This window comes from Mandrillus leucophaeus, unplaced genomic scaffold (assembly GCF_000951045.1).
Source record: "Mandrillus leucophaeus isolate KB7577 unplaced genomic scaffold, Mleu.le_1.0 Scaffold12, whole genome shotgun sequence".
NCBI classification, from domain to species: Eukaryota; Metazoa; Chordata; class Mammalia; order Primates; family Cercopithecidae; genus Mandrillus; species Mandrillus leucophaeus.
Genome location: NW_012100320.1, coordinates 3880892 through 3902386, shown reverse-complemented (window position 1 = coordinate 3902386; position 21495 = coordinate 3880892). Strand labels below are relative to the sequence as shown.

Here is a 21495-nt window from a genome sequence, read left to right as displayed (position 1 = left end):
TTCAACAAATACTTTTGGTCTTTACTACAGCTTCTATAAAGCAGAGAAATCATTGTCATATTTAGACTGCTTACCCTAGTTTTGTATAAAATACAGTTCTTTCTCAGAGAGATGTTTTTAATACAATAGCTTTATTCTTCAAAGGCTGATTGTAGTTGCTGTGGAAGTGTTTGACTATGATGCCCCCTGGTGACCTGAACATCCCTGACTACACAGAGGGATTAGCCTTTCAGTTTTTGCCTTGGCTGGGGTCTTAACCTTATAAAAATAAAATTTAGCAGATTTTGTCATATAACTTAAACTCATTAAATAAATGACAGTTATCATTATTTCCTGAGCAACTTAAAATGCAAATTATTGGACGACCCCATAGAGAAATCTAATAACTTTCCCAGTCATCATATTTGAAACCACAACCTAAACAGTGCATTTGTGAAATCTAATACACAGAAAATAATGTACTTTTCCATAGAATGAATTAATTCTATGTTGATTCCTTCTTTTCAGATTTGGAAATAGTGGGATTTATTGATATAGCTGATATTTCAAGTCCCCCAGTTCTGTCCAGACATCTGGTCTTACCTATAGCACTTAACAAAGGTGAGTTCTCTTCCTATTCCAGTGATATGTCTGAAGCATCTTATTAACTGAAGTTATTCTTAAATCTTAGATAGTAGGATAGCCCATTTTGCAGAATTTAGGGGAAAGGAATAGTTACAGAATTGGATTTTAGAAAATGGAATATTGCCTAATATAGCAGAAAAGTAATTCTGCTTTACATGGTAGAAACATTTTGACACCTATTTACTGTGTGTTAGTTTGTGAATTTACAGTGGAGATCCTCTTTAGAGATAAGAATGCTTAGTCCCTCATCCGGGGCTCTCTGCCTTTTCTAGTAGTAACATGCTGAGAAAGCTTAAGTAGTTATCAGAAGGTTACTTGATAAATGTGCAGGTCAAATACAGCTTTATAAGGGGAAGAATCACATCTGTTCTTTGTTCTACTAGTGCTCAGCACATAGTAGATACTCAGTAAATATTGTTGAACAAATGGGTGAATGCAGGCCCTTGTGAGTCCTCCTTACTGCAGCATATATCTGTAGGAACTATAAAGTCATCTCCCCAAATTCAGCATCTCTCTGGAGAATGCTAGACTCTAGCTCTTTAAAATTCTCTTTATCAAGGGTGGCACTGTGCTGTGGTGGGTATAGAGCAGGAGCTCTGGTCCCTGTCTGGCTACAGGTTCAAATCCTAGTTCTACCCTTAAAATTATCTTTTTCTCTGTTTTAGGCTGACCATCCACTTTATATTTATCAGCTTTCTCTAAGAAGTGTATGTAGTCAGGTTTTCACATACTGAGTAATGACCACATTCCATTTATGCCCAGGTTATCTCAGTTGGAGTATTGGATATTCTATAACCAATCATATGTTCACAGACAGAATCTTGGTATATACTCACAGATATATAATCTGAGTATATATCAAGTATAGTATAATCTTGATATATACTCAACTGTGTTGATAATTATTATTCTCAGAGAACAGGCAGATTTCCCTTATTTCTAAGGCCCTGGGGAATTCTGCATGCCAGTATAACGGCCAAAAAAGAAATTGAGCAAAATAAACCATTTATGTAGGAGAATAGTGAAAAGAAAAATATAGGAAGGTGGGCAGGCGTGGTGGCTCACACCTGTAATCCCAGCACTTTGGGAGGCTGAGGCGGGCAGATCACGAGGTCAGGAGATTGAGACCATCCTGGCTAACACAGTGAAACCCGATCTCTACTAAAAATACAAAAAAAAAAAAAAAAAAAAAAAAATTAGCCGGGGGTGGTGGCAGGCACCTGTAGTCCCAGCTACTCAGGAGGCTGAGGCAGGAGAATGGCATGAACCCGTGGGCGGAGTTTACAGTGAGCCGAGATCGCGCCACTGCCCTCCAGCCTGAGCGACAGAGCAAGACTCCATCTCAGAAAAAAAGAAAAAGGAAAATATGGGAAGGCAGAATAGGGCCGTGTTGTAAGGGCTGTTGAATTGTCTAGCTAAACTGGGCAAATTCTTCCTGTTGAATTAGAAAGTCTTTGAACAAAACAGAACAGACATAGATATTTTCAGAGAGAAGTTAATTGTAGGAAGATTCATCTGTCAGCAGAGTGTGAGAGAACCTGGAGAATCCAGTCAAGAAGCTTATAGAGTAATCATTGTTTATCTTTGGGAACTCACATGCATGTGCTGCCTTAAGCCTGTTGGTTATGAATATACTTGACATCTCTGTATCTAATTCTGTTTAAATGGGTGCCTGAAGCTTCCAGATAGCATCCAACTAAACATCCTAGTGGAACTGTGGAAAATGGATTTTTGTGTGTGCAGCAGCTTTACTGAGATATAATTCACATACCGTATACTTCACCCATTTAAAGTGGTTTGTGGGTTTTAGTATATTTGCAGAGTTGTGCAACCATCACCACAATCAATTTGAGAACTTTTTTATAACCCCAAAAAGAAACCCTGTACCCTTTATCAACTCCCAGACACCTCCCCCCATTTCCCTTACCCCAAATAACTGCTAATATCCTTTCTCTATATATAGATTTGCCTATTCTGGATGTTTTATATAAATGGAATTCATATAATGTGTGGAAACTGACTTTTATGTAGACATGGGAAAACTGGAATGAGTTTTTCCTGTGTTATAATATTCCCTTAGAACTCTACACTATCCCTTAAAGGCTAGAAACATCCAAGAGTATAAATTGGGGTTTGGGGTTTTTGTAGGTAATTTCAGTCTGACCTGTTATCTCTTTTTTTTCACAGAAGGTGATGAGGTGGGTACTGGCATCACTGATGACAATGAAGATGAAAATTCAGCCAATCAGATTGCAGGCAAAATACCCAACTTTTGTGTCCTGCTCCATGGTAGCCTAAAAGTGGAAGGAATGGTAGCGATTGTTCAATTAGGGTAGGAGACTTTGTTTACATTTGGTTGAATGAAAGGGAAAATCATTTTACAAAGTGAAGTATTTTGCAGACTTTTCTGAAAGAAATAGAAAGGTCCTTGTCACTTTTTCCTTTTCCTGCCACACTTTCTCACCTGCTACTACATTCCTTTTTTTTTTTTTTTGAGTCAAGATCTTGCTCTGTCCCCCAGGGTTATGGTGGCATGATCACGGCTCACTGTAGCTTCAACCTCCAGGCTCAAGCAGTCCTCCCATCTCTGCCTTCCAAGTAGCCAGGACCCAGGTGTGCACCACCATACCTGGCTAATTTTTTTTTTTTTTTTTTAATTTATAAAAGTGGGGTCTCACTGTATTGCCCAGACTGGTCTTGAACTCCTGGGCTCAAGGATCCTCCCACCTTGGCCTCCCAAAATGCTGGGATTATGGGTATTGAGCCACAGTGCCCAGCTGCTATTACCTTCTAAACTACTCTTTTAATCATTCCCTAGAAGAAGTGTGGAGTGAGCCTTTTAATTATGTTGCTTTTATTTTATATCCTTTCTCAATTTTCCTATTTCTAATCCTATCTAGAATACCTGGGTTCTGGTTATAGCAATGCTAACTTGCTTTAGGATCTTAGGCAAGATTCACAGACTCCTCATCTATAAAATGAGGGGATAGAACTAAACAAAAAAAAGATGCTGATAACATTGAGCATTTTATTATGTGCCAGGCACTCCTCTAGGTATTTTACATATGTTAGCACATTTAATCCCTCATAACAACACTATATGGGAGGTATCAGCATTATCCCTATTTTATAGATGAGGAGACTGAGGCTTAGAGAGGTTGTGGAACTTGCCCAAGGTCACACAGCTAGTAATGAAAGAGCCATGATTCTTACCCATGCATTCTGACTCCAGAGCCTCATAATCATTCTGCTGTGTTCCTTCCCTGTGAGGAAACCCCATTAGCTTTTACATTTTCTGAAGTCTCAAAATCTGCAAAACCATCTATTTCCCTTTCTATAATACATATTGTTAGAAAAGAGGAGGTCCCTGATCATTTTCTGGCCACTACCTGGGGTTGGCTGATTTAGATCAAGAGGTTAGGATTAATCAAAGGAAGCATGGCTCCATTTCTGCTACAGTTAAAATTATCTGGTCCAAAAAGAGGAATGCAGATCTTACTAGGTATTAGTCTGCTATATTTCTTGGCACCCAAGCTACTTGTACTGGTTTGAATATGAGAATCATTTGGGACCCTTTGAGAAACTGGGGACAGAGTCTCTCTTACAGAACAGGATGATGGCCTTGTGCCCTGTGGTAGAAGGGCTTCTCTTGGTGCTGCTGTGAGTGGCTTAGTGAGGCAGCTGACAGGACCTATAGGTCACAGCCTTTACCCCTCCTCATCACCTCTCCAGCTACTTGCTACACTTTATGATTTGTTTTTTCTCTTTCAAAACTGCTTTTGATTTCCATATCCACATAATTTTACCTGAATAATAATAAATATCCCAGAAGAATGGAAATATTAGGGGAGAGCAGTATGCATTTTCAGGTTTAGGATTTGGCTTTGGTAAAAGTAATGTGCCTAATTTCAAAGCTGAAGCCTGTGTCTCTCAAGAGAAAAATACAGGCTAGACTTATTTAACTTGACAGTCTCAGGCTTGATGTTCTTCTGATCTTCTGTCTTCTTTCCATCTAGTCCTGAATGGCATGGAATGCTCTACTCCCAAGCTGACAGCAAGAAGAAATCAAACCTCATGATGTCTCTCTTTGAGCCTGGCCCAGAACCTCTCCCATGGCTAGGGAAAATGGCACAATTGGGTCCTATTTCAGGTATAATCCAGATCAGATTTTACTTATCTTGACTTTGTTTTCATTCTGCTCTTCTCAATGTCTCTGACTGTGCAGTCAGAGAACTGACTCATCTCCCTTACTAGTATGCCATGGTCTCAGATGATGCTGGATGTGTACATGGAAAACGTGAAGAGAGTTTGATGTTTGAACTCCTGAATTTTACAGCTCGGGAGAAATCAACATTTAGATTGCTTTAAATAAATAAACTCTTCAGTGGCTTAGAGTGAAAAGCTAATCTCCATAATTTTTTTTCTTGGTGTACTATAGTTCAACTCAAGTAATTTCCTGTCATTCCTAGATACTGTAATCCTTCCTTCTTGAAACTGTTTTTCTGTAGCTTTCCTGACATTGCTTCTGGTACCTATTTGACTTTTTCTTTGGCATACTTTTCTTTTTGTCTTTGTTTTGTCTTTTCTTTCCCTTGCCTCATGATTTCCAACATGTTGTTCTTTGCCCTCTTCTCTTTGGTTATTCTTCTCCCTTGGTTATTTTATCAGCTGTAATAACTTCACATTTCCCAAATCTGTAGCTCTGGTCTCACCTGATCTCTCTCCAGAATTTGCATATCATATTTCCAGTTCCTAGTTGGATCTCTCCACCTGAATATTCTATCACAGTCTCAAGCTCAGCTGTTTGTTACAGACATGTTGTCCCGCACTCGTTTCTCCTCAAACTATTCCTCCTTCTGATTTTCCTCCTCCTTTTGATTAAGGCATTTGTGCCACTAGCTACTCAGGTTCCAACTGTAGAGTCATCTTTGACTCATTTGGGCCCATTTCAATTTCAGGAACATCTACCAAGCAACCTGTTCCGTGCCAGGCCTAGGGGATAAAAGAGTTAGCTGGAGTTGTTCAAAGTCTAGTGGAAAGTGGAATGATCACAGACTGGCACAAATCAGAGTTAGCCTGTAGGAGATGATGATGAGCTCTGCCTAGAGGACTCAGGAGAATCTTCACAGAGGAGAAATACCCTAGTTGAGTTTTGAAGAAAAGGAGGAACTTGCTAAGCTAATGAAGGGAAGAAAGGGCATCCTGGGCAAACAGAACACCTACAGAAAGAAAAGGAACTGCAGCACAAAATGTGAGAGTGGGTGTGGGAGGGGCAGATGGTAGATTGGAGATTGGTAGTAGCTAGAGTGGAGCAGGCCTTGTCTGAAATGTGAAGAACCAGGAATTTATCTTGCAGATACTGGGAAGCCACTGAAGAGGAGTAATGTGATCAGATCCTTCTGGCTACAGTAAGAACAGGGGGATACCAGTTAGCAAACTATATTTTAGGGGCTGGTGCCCCCTGCAGTTGTACAATATGGCCATAATCCAAGTGAGAGATAAGAAATTTGTATTTAGAAAGATATCTCTGTGGAGTGTGGATTTGAAAAGGCAAGGACCTGTGGCTGAAAGTTATGATGTTAGTCCTGGAAATGTGAAGATGAGAGCCAGACCGTGGTAATAACTGGGGGTAAAATACATTTAGGAAGTAGGATCAATAACGTTTGCATTTGAAAATAAAGGAGAGAGAAGTGTTAAAAATGATCCCAGGTTTTTGACCTGGGCTGCAGGGTGAAAGGTAGTACTATTAGTTGAAATAGATAATAGAGAGAGAAGAGTAAATTTGGGAAGAACGTATTTTGTTTATGTTGAGTTTGTGCCTATGAGATATAGGTGGAGGTGCCTAGAGACAATTCTGTAGAAGTCTGAAGTTGAGGAGAGAGGGCAGAGTTGGAGATTAAATTTTAGGTTGTAAAGCTATCACAAATAGTTAAAATGGTGGGAATGAGGGAGATCGCTCAGGGCAGTGGTTCACAAATTTTGAGTTTTTGTGTACAAAAATAAATTTGGAATAAATACCACATGTTCTCACCTATATATGGAAGCTAAACAAAAATGAGCTCATAGAAGTAGAGAGTAGAATCTAGAATCATGGTCATTAGAGGTTGGAAAGGGTAGTGAGGAGAGGAGAATAGGGAGAGGTAACAGATACAAAATTACAGCTGTTAGGGAGGAATAAGTTCAGTGCTCTATAGCATTGTAGTGTGAATATTGCTCACAATAATTTAGCATATATTTTCAAAAAACTAGAAGAGAGGATTTTGAATATTCACAACACAAAGGAATGATAAATATTCAGGCAGGCATGGTGGCTCATGCCTGTAATCCCAGTACTTTGGGAGGCCAAGGCAGGTGGATCACTTGAGTCCAGGAGTTTGAGACAAGCCTGGCCAACATGGCGAAACTGTATCTCTACCACAAATACAAAAATTAGCCCAGCATGGTGGTGTGCACCTGTGGTCCCAGTTACTCAGGGGGCTGAGGTGGAAGGATCGCTTGAGCCCAGGAAGCAGAGGCTGCAGTGAAGCCTGATTGCACCACTGCACTCCAACCTGTCTGGCCCTCACAGAAAAAGTTTGCCAACCTCCGACTAGACTATTGTGATGGTTTTCACCAAAGATGCATATCTATAATCTAAGATGGTAGTAGCATTCAGACTCCTTTCTGATCTGGCTTCCAATGTAGCAACACTTGGCTTGTTACAGTTGTTCTTCATTCCACTTGAACTGCTGTTCATTCTACCCTGTGTTCATGTTGTTTTTTCCTCATTCTTGGTCTGTTCCGCTTTTCAGTGTGGATAATAATAGCTAATATTATAATGAACTTAACTTTGTGCTAGGCACTGTGCTGGACATAATGAGGGTACCTTATCATTTAACTCTCACAGCAGTCTTAGAATTGGAATTATAACAAGTAACAATAATAAAACCTACCTCAGAGGGTTGTTGAGCAAAACATGCAAATAGCACTATTGTTTGTACCAATCCCTCCTACTCCCAGTTCTGTTCCTAGAGACAACTACTTTTTAAAATGTATTTGTTTCTTTTGGTATTTATTTATTTATTTATTATTTTTTATTTTTTATTTTATTTTATTTTATTTTATTTTATTTTATTGAGACAGAGTCTCACTCCGTCGCCCAGGCTGGAGTGCAGTGGTGCGATCTTGGTTCACTGCAACCTTCACCTCCCAGGTTGAAGCGATTCTTCTGCCTCAGCCTCCCTAATAGCTGTGACTATAGGGACAAGCCACCATGCCCGGCTAATTGTTGTATTTTTAGTAGAGACAGATTTTCACCATGTTGTTGGTCAGGCTGGTCTCAAACTCCTGACCTCAAGTAATCCTCCTGCCTCGGCCTCCCAAAGTGCTGGGATTACAGGTGTGAGCCACCGTGCCCAGCCTTATTTACATTTCTAAATAATGTAGGTATATGTCCCTAGTTCTGTCAGGGGTTCTCCCATTTTATTATTATTATTATTTTGGTTATTTATTTTAAGATGTCGCTCTATTGCCCAGGCCGGAGTGCAGTGGTGTGATCTCAGCTCACTACAACTTCTGCCTCCTGTATTCAAGCAATTCTCGTGCCTCAGCCTCCCCAGTAGCTGGAACTACAGGTGCCCACCACCACGCTTGGCTAATTTTTGTATTTTTAGTAGGTACGGGGTTTCACCATGTTGGCCAGTCTGGTCTCAAACTCCTGACCTCAAGTGATCCGCCTGCCTTGGCCTCCCAAAGTGCTGGGATTACAAGCGTGAGCCTCCATGCCCAGCCTCCTGTTTTATTTATTTTTATTTATTTTTTGAGACAGGGTCTCACCCTGTCACCCAGGCTGAAGTGCAGTGGCACAATCTTAGCTCACTGCAGCCTTGACCTCTCAGGTGATCCTCCCACCTCAGCCTCCCATGTGGCTGGGACCACAGGTGCATGCCACCATGCCTGGCTAATTTTTTTGATTTTTTTATATAGACAAGGTCTCACTATGTTGCCAAGGCTGGTCTCAAACTCCTGGGCTAAAGCAATCCTCCACCTTAGCCTCCCAAACTGTTGGGATTACAGGCGTGAGCCACCACACCCAGCCCTTTTCCCCATTTTAGATGCCATTTTTTGACTTTTTAAAGGATGAGTATTTAGCTCTATTAACACTGCCATCTCCCACCCACCTACACAAGATGCACATTTTCCCTCCTTCTATCCTCCCAATATAGTTATAATGTTCTTTTTGGTTAAATCAGTATACAGTCCTTGTTAGATGATGTAAATGTTATTTACAACTAAGCTATGTGGTATACCAATTTATATTTCCTTTGTTTTTGCAGCTTTTTGTCCCCTAGCTCAGTCCCAGCTATTTTTTTTTTCTTTGCTTGTTTTCTATATAACTGACTAATTCCTCCCTAAGTAAAATACGTTTTTCAGGTATTTTATCAGTTTCCTTTTTTTTCTTAGCATCATCTCCCATCCTCCTGCTTCATAAATGGTATGGTTATTCCCCAGACCTGTTGCATAGGTGTCGTCCTGAGTCTCCCCTTTACATCTCTCCTATGGGTCTCCTGTTCACAACTCCTGAAAAAAAGGATACATGAGAAGTAAATATTTTGAAATCTTGTGTATTTTGGAAATATATATATGTTTATTTCATTCTTTATTCTTAATGATAGTTCGGTTAGGAATTGAGTTCTAAGTTGGAAGTCATAAGTCATTTTCCCTCAGAGCTTTGAAGCATTACTCTGTTGTCTCTTCTGGAGTCCAGTGTTGCTACGGAAAGTTAGTGCCATGGTGACTCAAAGACCTTTGACCCTGAACTGTATTTTCTCCATATTCCCCGGTGATCTTCTTTGTATCCCTGGTATTCTGAATTTCAGAATGTTGGTCTCTTCATTCATTTTGCTAGGCACTCAGTAGACCCTTTCCGTCTGGCAATTCATGTTCTTCAGTATTGGGAAGATCAATTATTTCTTTGATTTCCTCTTTCTGTATTCTCTGTTCTCCTTTTCTGAAACATATATTTGTGATTTGTATTTGTGATTTTCTATGTCTTTCTGCCCATTTTCCCATTTTTTAAATTTTTTCTGTCTTCTGTATCTTCAAATTTATCTTATAATTTTTATTTTTTGTTTATACTATCATATTTTTTATTTCTTCTTTCATAAATGTAATATTTCCTGTCTCCTAAGCCAGTTAGTTACCACATATAGGCTCCAGACAACTAATGACAGTACAAAATAGGCTCTGATTAGATGTTGAAATGTTTGGTAGTGATACTAAGTGCTAGGGGATAAAAGGGTCTAAAAAAAGCCACTATCTGCCAGAAAAACTTGAAACAATTTCATGGAAGGGGTAAGATAGGATCTGGACTTGGAATATAGGTAGGTAAGTTTGGACAGGTAAGGAATGGCAGTGTTGAATGGTGGAAAAAGTGTTGGCTTTGGAAACAGGCCCCACTGAGTCACTGTGAAACCTTATATAAATCCAACCTCTCTGTGCCTTAGTTTCCTCATCTTTAATGGGACTAATAACATCTTCACTCTAGAGTTGCTGTAAAGAGAGAAGTTGAATATGTAAAGTATCTGGCACCTAGTTGGAATTTAATAAATATTCTTTATTCTGTAAGTTCCTTGAGGCTGAAAAGTATTTTCTCTAGGCACAATTCCTGGCACAGTGCTTGCTACGTAGCGGGGTCTTACTATAGATAATGAATGAATAAGTGAATGAGTAAATGAGTGAATGAGAAGGGAGAACATTCTAAGGCAGTGGGGAGTAATAGAAAATTAGCAGGAAAGTTGGAAATGAGCTATTGTGTGGGAAAGGACTTGTAGGACCTTAGCCTGACTCAGAAGGTTTATATATTGACAAATATTAATGGAGATATGTCTGGAGAGTTGGGCCAGTATTTTATGGAGGAGTCAGGGCTGAGGAGGGTCGACAAAGGAAGTGTTGGGCCAGTATCAAGGTGTTTCAGTTAATGACCAAATCCAGGGTAGAGAATGACCAAATCCAGGCTCAGTTAGACAGACTGGTCTAATTACATTTTTCACCATGAACGTTTGGGCAAGGGATTTAAGTTCTCTGAACTTGTAGGAAAATGACTCCTGATCTGTCTATACTAGAAGGTGGTAATAATAATAAAGATCAAATACACCATTAGAAGTGTGCAGCTTTATAAGTTTGTGGCAGTTTCATAGGCTCAGGAAGCAGGTACAGAGACAAACCCTGTTTGTTCTTGTAGCTATAAAACCAACATGGCTTTACATTTTTGGAAGCAATAAACTAAAAAGCCATATTGGGGTATGCTTCACCAATAAAAGTATTTCTTGTCTTGCCCTCTGCCTTAATTTGGCTATATATAGTTTTCCTTTTTAATTATTTTAATGCCTAGACCTGTGCTCTCTAATCCAGTAGCTACTGGCCACATTAAATTTAATTAAAATTAAATAAAATGTAAAATTCAGTTTCTCAGTCACACTAGCCACAGGTCAAGTGCTCAGTAGTTAGTAGCTACCATATTAGACAGCACAGATATAGAACATTTCCGTCATACAGAAAGTTCAGTGGGAGAGCACTGGGTTAGACTATATAGAATTACAGTATATATGTGTGTGTGTGTATGTATGTGTATATATATATTTTTAAATATGTATTTGTTTTATTCTTTGACCTTAATTTATAAATCAGATAAGTGAAGCTTGTTTCTGTAAAAACATTAAGCTGTTTTTCACTTAAATGGGCCTCCTACATCAGTGGCTTTCTGTTGAGAACAGGTTCTCCAACCTGACTGAAGTTAATGGATTTTCTTAATTAACAAAGTGACAGGATATCAAAGATTGAGTGATTCAGAGAGCTTCTAGTCTAATTGGAAATGTAACTGATTGTGTTTTGCCAGATGTCATTTCAAGAATATCTTTTCTTTTAAGATGCTAAAGAAAACCCTTATGGCGAGGATGACAATAAGAGCCCATTCCCCCTGCAGCCCAAAAACAAACGCAGTTATGCCCAGAATGTGACCGTCTGGATCAAACCCAGCGGCCTGCAGGTAACATTACCATTTATGTTGCTTTCCACTGGGGACAGGAGGCATTTGGGTAGGCAGGCAGGCATTTTATTTGATTTTCTTTTCCTTTGATACTTAGTAATTCATTTACTTCTAATGTTTGTCATTATTTCCAAAAGGGATTTGAGATGCCCTACAGTAAAACATGTATATAGCAAAATCATTTTTTACAAAATTTAGAGCAATAAGAATCCTAAAGGAAGAAGGAAGACAATTGTGCCAGGAACCCAAGGCAAAATGATAATTTTACGTGAGCATTTTGGCTCTGAGCTTCCTGTTGACAAGGTCGGTTGTTCATGTCTGAAAAAAGGACATTTGTCAGTTTGTCTAGAGAGACATATTTTCCTAGCATTGAATTTTAGTGTGAAATTTTTTATATGGTGAGGCATTAAATAACATAATGGGTATTTAACAACAGTTTTGGAAAAGATGTAAAAGTCTTCATAACGATATTTCTTCCATCCCTTCAGTAGAACTCAATCCATAGAATTATATTCCACAAAAACACTTTCATAGGAAGCTATGATAATATGATTATCAAAGAATGATGCTTTCAGGCAAGGTATTCAGGAACATTTCTCCTTTCATCAACAAAAAGTCATTTATACCTGTTTTTAAAAATCACTTACTGAAACTTTTTTCTCCTTTGAGCACCTTTATTATATTTGTTCCTCCAGTAAGTTCAACCTAAACCAAATGAGAAGACACAGTCAGTCCATTTGGACAACAAAAGTAGTTTCTGTTGACTGCACAGTCTCTGAGCCCCCTTTCCATGGAGACTGAACCACATCCTGCCAAGGCTAATGTGTCAGGGGCCTCTTTGTTGGAAAATCGGGGTCTTCTATTTTGCTGATGTCCCTGACCCCAGTACTTCCTTGTCAGAGGGATATTAGAACCACTTTCACCACCAGTTATAGCTGAGCTTTTCTTATTTTTTTAAATTTTTTTGTTTGAATCTTGACTACTATAGAAAAAAATTCTTTTGTTCTTGGGTTTATTTTACTTATTCTGGAAAAATATACATAAAATGTATCTTCAACCATTTTAAAGTACACAATTCAGTCCCATTTAGTGCATTCACAGTGTACCATCACCACTCTCTAGTTCCAGAACATTTTAATCACTTCAAAAGGAAACCCTCTGCCCATTAGAAAAGTCACTCCACATTCCTTCTCTCAGGCCCCGGCAACCACTCATTTGCTTTCTGTCTCTATGGACTTACCTATTCTAGATATTTCATATAAACAGAATCATACAATTTGTGGCCTTTTGTGTTTGACTTCTTGTACTTAACATGATGTTTTCAAGGTTTATTCATGTTGTAGTACGTATCAGTACTTCATTCCTTTTTATGGCTAATATTCCATATGTCTATATGTATGTGTCACATTTTGATTATTCCTCAGTCGATGGACATTAGGGTTACCTTTTGGCTATTGTGCATAATGCTGTTACAAGCATTCATGTATAAGTTTTTGTCTGAATATTTGTTTTCAATACTCTTGGGTATGTATTTTAATGGGAATGGGTTTGCTGGGTCAGACAGCAATTCTGCTTAACTTATTGAGGAATTGCCACACTCTTTCACAGTAGCCGCACCATTTTACATTCCTGCTAGTAGTGTATAAATGTTCCACTTTCTCCACGTTCCTACCAATACTCGTTGTTTTCCTTTTATTATTATCGTATAGCTATCATAGTAGGTGTGAAGTGGTATGTCTGTGTCTTTGCATTTCCTCAATGACTAGTAATGTGCATCTTTTCCCGTGCTTATTGGCCATTTGTGTATATTATTTGGAGAAGTATATACTCAAGTTCTTTGTCCATTTTTTAATTGGGTTTGTCTTTTTGTTGTTGGGTTTTTTAATATATTCTAGATAGTATGATCCTTAGCAGATATGATTTGCAAATATCTTCTCCCATTTTGTGAGTTATCTTTTCACTCTCTTTATAGTGTCCTTTGATACACAAAAGTTTCTGGTTTTGAAGAAGTCAAATTTTGTTTTTTGCTTTTGTTGTTTGTGCTTTTTGCTGTCTTAAGAGATCATTGCCAAATCCAAGGTCATAAAGATTTACCCCCTATGTTTTCTTTTTCTTCTTCCCTTGAGAAACGCATCTCACTGTGTTGCCCAAGCTGGTCTCAAACTTCTGGCCTCAAGCCATCCTCCTGAGTAGCTGGGATTACAGGGGCACACCACTGCACCTGGCCCCTGTTTTTTCTAAGAGTTTTATAGTTTTAGCTTTTACATGTAGGTTTCTGATCCATTTTGAGTTAATTTTTTGTATATGGTATTATGTAAGGGTCCAACATTATTCTTTTGCATGTGGATATCCAGTTGTCTCAGCACCAAATGTTGAAAAGACTATTTTTTCCCCATTGAATGGTCTTTGTTCTGGTGATAGATGTATGGGTTTACTGGGTACATTTTTATGAGGCAAGTTTGTTTCTGTCAGGGGATTTATTTTACTATCAAGCCTTTTGAAGGAGGGAGTGCTTTACTAATGTTGAACTGACATTAACACAGAAGGGATCCTCATCTTGACATTGTAGCTGTGTTCTCATTTTCATTTCTTTAAACATTTAGATCCATTCTTTTATTTCCCCTTTTTACCACAGAATTCTAATGTTGGATTTTTTTTTTTTACCCTTAATAGACAGATGTACAGAAGATTTTAAGAAATGCAAGGAAACTACCTGAAAAAACACAGACATTCTATAAGGTGAGACAGTTAGAATATAGTGGAAGAGGAGGTACCTCAAATATATGGTTCATAATAGTAGAACTGTGAGATGGCAGTGTGAATATGGGCAGGGATTAGAGATGTGTGACTTGGGCCTCAGTTTTTTCAAATAAACTCAGTAAAAGTGATAGGTCTGTTCCTTCCCTAAAATCCAAAAATTAGAAGGGTTTAAATGGCCTCATTCTGTACAGGCAGAGGGTTTTTCTGTGTTGGTGCTGCTGTGAATGAATGACTGATGGAAGCAGCTGAGAGGACCTGTGGGTCATAGCCCTGAACTCTCCTCATCACTCCTATATGGGTATCCAGGCCAACCCCAGGCAACCAATGTATGTGGCTTCCTGGATGGGGAATTGTCCGGAACATTCTTTTTTTTTTTTTTTTTCTTGAGACGGAGTCATACTCTGTTGCCCAGGCTGGAGTGCCATGGTGAGATCTTGGGTCACTGCAACCTCCGCCTCACGCATTCAAGTGATTCTCCTGCCTCAGCCTCCCAAGTAGCTGGTACTACAGGCACGTGCCACCACGCCCAGCTAATTTTTGTTTGTTTGTTTTTTGAGATAGAGTCTCACTCTGTCAGCCAGGCTGGAGTGCAGTAGCATGATCTCAGCTCACTGCAACCTCTGCCTCCTGGGCTCAAGCAATTCTCTTGCCTCAGCCTCCCAAGTAGCTGGTATTACAGGTGTGTGCCACCATGCCCGGCTAATTTTTGTATTTTTAATAGAGATGGGGTTTCACCATGTTGGCCAGACTGGTCTTGAACTCCTGACCTTGGGTAATCCGCCCACCTCAGTCTCCCAAAGTGCTGGGATTACAGGCATGAGCCACCGTTCCAGGCCCAATTTTTGTATTTTTTTGTAGAGATGGGGTTTTGCTATGTTGGCCAGGCTGGTCTCGAACTCCTGACCTCAGGTAATCCACCCGCCTCGGCTTCCCAAAGGTGCTGGGATTACAAGCATGAGCCACCCCACCCAGTCACCCCAGAACATTCTTATTGCACCAGAGAATCTGCTTCTAGGAATGACATCTGACATTACACATTTATGAATTACAGAGGAGATGGCCCTCCAGAATCATATGTAGCTGATCCAGAACCATTGGTGAAGAGACTATTAAGTTACAGGGGGTGGGGTAGAGTGGGGAACATTTAGGTTTGCTCCTTGATTCTCCCCTATTGTTCTGGTGTTTGGCTGGAATTAAATTAAGTGCAGCATAAAGCATGTCATTTGTGTCGTAGCTTTCTAATTCTAAAATATTGGCACACACAGCCAGCCTCAGGCTAGCATCTTAACGGGAGAAGATACATGCTACTTTGTCTGGGTGTTATCTCATTACCTTTATGTCACTGTTGTCTTCAAACCTAATTATGTAGTAAGCTGGTGAAATAAAACAGCTTTAATCAGAGTTCAATTGCAGAGCTTCTCAGCCAGCCAGGCCCCTCCCTAACTGAAGCCCATAATCCATGCAGTCCATCCTCCCTGCAGAGCTTCCTACAGTCATCAGCTATTTACTCATGATGACACACTTGTTTGGCCTTCTTAACTTTCCGCTTTTTAAACAGATGATAGTAGAAAGATAAGTCAGAGAGCCCATTTCTCTTTTCTGGTTTTATATCATTCTACATATTAGAGCTCAAAAGAGCCTAGAGAAACTGCTTCAGCCCCTGCAGTGGGTAAGGAAGGGGTTATTCTCCTCATTTTATAAATGAGGTCTTTGAGACCCAGAGAGGCTACACAACTTGCCCAGACCACTCCACTAAGGGGTTGTTGGGGCACTTCTTATTTCTCTGCTTCTATCACTAACCAGCCTTTCTTTTTGTTGGTGTTTCCACTCTGACTCCTCCAGGGCCTCCTCTGAGCCTGTTTATTGTCTTAGTCTGAGGCCCTGCCACAGTGGGGTTAAGAGCCTTTTCAGATTGAGGGCAAGTCTTTTCCATACCTAAGTAACAAGGGGAAAGTACTCCTTCTTAAAGTTAGGAGTAATGAAATGATGGATGCAAAGTGCTGACTACCACGTGTGGCATAAATGCTCATTAACTGTGATGATGACGTTGTTTCATTCAGCTCACTGTCTTCCTTAGCCAGCTTCTGGGCACCTGCAGAGGAACCACTTCCCAGTAAAACCATCACATTCTTGTTACTGGCATCCCTAAATAAACATTTGTTCTCATAGAAAATTCTCCCTGAAGTTCAGTCAAGGAGAACTTATTTCTAAGCTGAGCACTTAGAAAGTATGTGTTGAGAACACATTTCAGGAGCATTGGTGATTTTCTGTCTTGTTTCAGGAGCTGAACCGTTTGCGAAAGGCCGCTCTAGCCTTTGGTTTCCTGGACCTGCTGAAAGGGGTGGCTGATATGCTGGAAAGGGAATGCACACTGCTGCCTGACACAGCCCACCCTGATGCTGCATTCCAGCTGACCCATGCTGCCCAGCAGCTCAAACTGGCCAGTACCGGCACCTCTGAGTATGCCGCTTATGACCAGAACATCACACCTTTGCACACGGACTTCTCTGGGAGCAGCACTGAAAGAATTTGAAACTGACTTTTGGAGCTTTCCTTCTTTTTTCTTTCAACTGAAAATGATTTAGGTAAAACCTTTCCAGTATGTTTACCTCTGGAAGAGCCACCCAAAGACCTTCCTGAGGCTGCCTCAGAAGCACCATGTGCTGTTTTGAATGACTCTACTAGTATGAGAAGGATGTGAAGATGGTTGGCTGGTTGGGCTTTAACTTCCTGGGACTCATAATTTTTAAGCTTGGAAGATAGCTGCTGTTCCCATGATGGGCACATTTCCTGAGAGGCTTGAAGGACTGATGAGCATAGAGCACCCCTGCCTTCCTCAGGAAACCTGACCGGCAAGGGCTCTCTGGCTTCCTGAAAGCTTCACCTCTTCTCTCCAGTTTATATCTCAACTGTAAGGGCATTTTCAAGCTTCTGTTCATGGAATGAGCAACTCAGACTGCCTGGAGCTTGCTGAGTACAAACACAACACCACTAAGTTTCAGAACTTTCCTTAGAACTTGGGCAAAATGTGGTGATAACTCTTAGGTGCTTTTGGTGTCTCTTGAGATTCTAACTTTTAAAGAGCAACCATTAATGTGTAAAATGAGTCCTATTTCTTCCAGGTTTTTTTTCAATGACAACAAAATATTTGATTTTCTATAAAATGGTTTCACTATGAAACTAAGACCTTTGTCTTTTGGTCTGTCTTATCACTTTAATTTCAACTTTCTAAGTGGCATAGATTCATAAATCATGAGGTTTCCTTATTTCTGACAGTGATTAGGCCTCATTGCCTAAGCAAGGTTCTAGCTAATCCTGACAGATCACTGATTCCAAAGTTAATTACGGTTCCAATTTGCCAGCTAGCATTATGACTTTGGGCAACTTCTTGAGGCTTTGTCTACATCATCAGTGTTTTTCAGTTGCACCACCTTCCCTGTAACTCTCAGGCTTCAACCAGAGCAACTGTTTTTGGTTTAACATGCTGAACTGCTACATAATATTTTGCCTGAACAAAGGACTTTATCACTAACAGAAAACCACTAGACTAAATTATCTTTAAGCACAGTCATTAGAATTTTGATTGTAAATGTTTTAATAGAAATACACAATCTTTCACTTTCTCAGACAGCAATAAAGGGGTTTGTAACAATCACTAAGAATACAGAATTTGCCACGACGATGCAGCATAATCTACTGCAAAGCTGATCTGCCCAATTACACATAGTCAGCTGCAAGAATATCAGAAATCAATACAAACAAGTATTGACAGGTGTTACAGACATGCAAACTATCCTTCAATGCAACGAATTTTTAAGAAATCAGCTAGCCTATGTTAATCAGATGTTTTAGGTCAAACCAAGTTTCCATCTTGGGCTCAGTGAAATAGTATTAACTCATTGAGTCTCCTTTCCCCCAGGAATGTTGGGAATGGCAGAACAGAAAGAGCTATCACTCCTTAAATTCTTCTATGCAAGTGTTACTCCAACACTTATTTTACTTGGTTTACTTGGAATGTATGAGAGGAAACTGATGTTTTTTACAATGGCCAACTGTATGTCTAAATTTTCAGTTCTCCTTTTTGTGAGTTTCCTGCCAGAAATCTTTGTTAAAGGATCAGCACTGTTCACCCCAAAGTTCTCTCTGTTTTCAGTGTTCTACGGCAGATGGGTTTTAAAAAGCCAAATGAACAGCAGCAGAATGAAGTTATTTTTGAGGTCTATGCAAAAAATGTAGTCCCATCACTCACTCACCACTCACTAGAACAAATATACAAGTAAATGGACTCAGCCAGTGCAGGAGATGGAAGGCTGCCATTTTTTGTGTTTATGCACAGCCTAAGACAGTTTGGAGGTGTGTTTGGCCTACTCTAATGTTTCTAGTTTGTCAAAGGCTGTACACGGTGTTACTGCCAGTTTGATCTACATATTGTGTTCCCTTTGGATCCCTGCTACCATTTGGACTGTGTGTGTGTGTGTGTGTGTGTGTGTGTGTGTGTGGCGTTTGGTTTTTTTGAGACAGGGTCTTCCACTGTCACCCCAGCTGCAGTGCAGTGGCAATCTCGGCTCACTGCAGCCTTGACCTCCTGGGCTCAGGATCCTCCCTTCTCAGCCTCTTGAGTAGCTGGGACTACAGGTGTGTGCCACCACACCCAGCTAATATTTTTATTTTTTGTAGAGATAGGGGTCTCACTATGTTGCCCAGGCTGGTCTTGAACTCCTGGCTTCAAGTGATGCTCCCACCTAGGTGTCCCAAAGTGCTGGGATTACAGGTGTGAGCCACATTCCTGGCTGAGTTTGGAACTTATAATCTCATTGTTTTCTAAATAATGTTTCACTTTTCTTCAGTGTTGAAAATAGTTATTTACTTAAGAATGGCATGATCATGATGTTCCAAGATTCTGATTAGTTTCTTTCAAAGCATTCTGTGCCTCTTCAATGCCCACACGACTGAGCACTACAATAATAGATGTTGTTAAGCCAAAGGATGTCACATGTAAAACATGTTCTCGAGCCCCACTCTTAGAAATGTTTTATCAATGACTCAGTCTACTTCACTTTCAAAAAGTCAATGCCATCCCACTAAACAAGTAACCCCTTAGGTACAGAATAATTAAGTCCTGCCTGAGTCACTTTAACAGTCTTCTATAGAGTGACATAGTCTTGCTTTTTTTCACAAGCAATGGCTGAAAAGAACAAATCTCAACTGTAAGAACCGTCAGTACATTGTAGGGATAAAGCACTTTTTGAAAAAAAAATCTCTGGCATGAATTAGACAGACTGAACATGAGACAGGGTTGGGGTGGGCTGAGCCTTTTGGTGTCATTAACTGAATACACAAGAATGAACCTCTCATCAGATATCAGGAATCCATGTCATGCAATTACTACAACAAGATAACAGTAAATTCAGGAATGTTACTGGGGAAAAGGAAGATAGCCTCACTGAGAATTTAATCATTTAACATTAAAAAAACTTTTACATTGGTACAAGAAGGTAAAACTGTAAGAATCAGATTAGGCTCAAACTGGCAAGAAGCCATCTAAATCTTTCTTTTTAGTGGATCTTTTTCTTTTTTTGTCCATAGCGCCGTCTGCGCTGTTTATAAAGGTGACGAAAATTTATGTATAACCCTGAAAAAGAAAAGCGGTCAATTAGAAATTAGAGTCTTTGTCTATTTATAACCAGAAGCTCTTGTGGCAGGGACAGTATCTAGCTGTCTGTCATATCCCACAGCAAAAAGCTCATTGCAGCGGCTCAGGAAGGAGTACAACTTAGAACAAATTAACAATAGACACAAACCAATTTTTCCCCAGTGTGTTTATTTATTTCTTACTATTTTTGCGACAGAGTCTCATTCCGTCAGTGTTTTCTCCTCTCAATATATTTAATGACAAAATTCCCTTCATTCTGACTTTTTATGTTCTTAGTTGTCATATTCAAATCAATAAGTATTAAATAGTCTGCTCTTAAAGGGAAAAAATTACTTGTTTTTCTCAAATTGTATTTAACCTACATATAAGAATGTACGTATTTTCACATCTACGTATAAAATATAGATAATATGGATAGAATCATGTATAGTTGCATTTAGAAATTACCAAATATTGATTACTAATAAAATTTTTTTTTGAGACAGAGTCTCGCTCTGTCACACAGGCTGCAGTGCAGTGGCACAATCTCGGTTCATTGTAACCTCTGCCCCCTGGGTTCAAGCGATTCTCTTGCCTCGGCCTCCCAGGTAGCTGGAATTACAGGCATGCGCCACCATGCCCAGCTAATTTTTGTATTTTTAGTAGAGATGGGGTTTCGCCATGTTGGCCAGGTTGGTCTTGAACTCCTGACCTCAAGTGATCTGCCCACCTCATCCTCCCAAAGTGCTGGGATTACAGACATAAGCCACCATACCCGGCCTCTAAAAAAAATTTAACAAAAACAACAAAAAAATCCTTATAGCTGGGAAACCTTTTAAATTTGTCGTATTTGTAATAATTTAGGTTTATTTCTTTCTCCCTTCTGTTCTTAGTTTTTATAAAGTAAGGCATGAATTTATGATTTTATATAAACATAAATTAATAAGTCAGCAGGTTTTCCATGAGGAGCAGGGAACTTTCCTACTGTGAGGTGGAAGACTTTACGACAACCCTTGGCTGCTCAGAGGCCTTTATTCCCTTCTCCCTTCCTTGCTGCCAGTTGTCTTATCACCTCTATAAACTCTGGATGAGGAATGTGCTACTGAAATTAGTAATAGTGGGAGCTTCTTAGTCTATCTTAAAAGAGCTCCTTACTTTTTTTTTTTTTTTTTTGAGATAGAGTCCTGCTGTGTTGCCCAGGATGGAGTGCAATGGCATAATCTCAGCTCACTGCAACCTCTGCCTCCCGGGTTCAAGCAATTCTCCTGCCTCAGACTCCTGATTAGCTGGGATTACAGGCACCCGCCACCACGCCCAGCTAATTTTTGTATTTTTAGTAGAGATGGGGTTTCACCATGTTGGTCAGGCCGGTCTCGAACTCCTGACCTCGTGATCCGCCAGCCTCAGCCTCCCAAAGTGCTGGGATTACAGGCGTGAGCCACCATGCCTATCC

The 21495-nt window shown here is 39.8% G+C and overlaps 2 protein-coding genes across 9 annotated transcripts in view; one reads left to right on the top strand and one right to left on the bottom strand.

Annotated features, from left to right (window-relative positions):
• Positions 1-17594, top strand: part of VWA9 (von Willebrand factor A domain containing 9) — a 33005-nt gene extending 15411 nt beyond the window's left edge. For 5 of the 7 annotated variants that reach the window (XM_011968303.1, XM_011968310.1, XM_011968287.1 and 2 more), the window contains 6 exons: positions 508-600; positions 2812-2956; positions 4641-4774; positions 11532-11650; positions 14324-14389; positions 16692-17594. In XM_011968303.1, the coding sequence (XP_011823693.1) occupies positions 508-600; positions 2812-2956; positions 4641-4774; positions 11532-11650; positions 14324-14389; positions 16692-16943 (809 nt within the window). In that variant the 3' untranslated portion in view covers positions 16944-17594. The remainder of the gene's footprint in view (positions 1-507; positions 601-2811; positions 2957-4640; positions 4775-11531; positions 11651-14323; positions 14390-16691) is intronic. The other 2 variants (XM_011968294.1, XM_011968273.1) reach the window with 2 other exon arrangements.
• A 391-nt stretch (positions 17595-17985) lies between these two features.
• Positions 17986-21495, bottom strand: part of HACD3 (3-hydroxyacyl-CoA dehydratase 3) — a 48101-nt gene continuing 44591 nt past the window's right edge. For both annotated transcript variants that reach the window (XM_011968320.1, XM_011968329.1), the window contains one exon: positions 17986-20042. In XM_011968320.1, the coding sequence (XP_011823710.1) occupies positions 19966-20042 (77 nt within the window). In that variant the 3' untranslated portion in view covers positions 17986-19965. The remainder of the gene's footprint in view (positions 20043-21495) is intronic.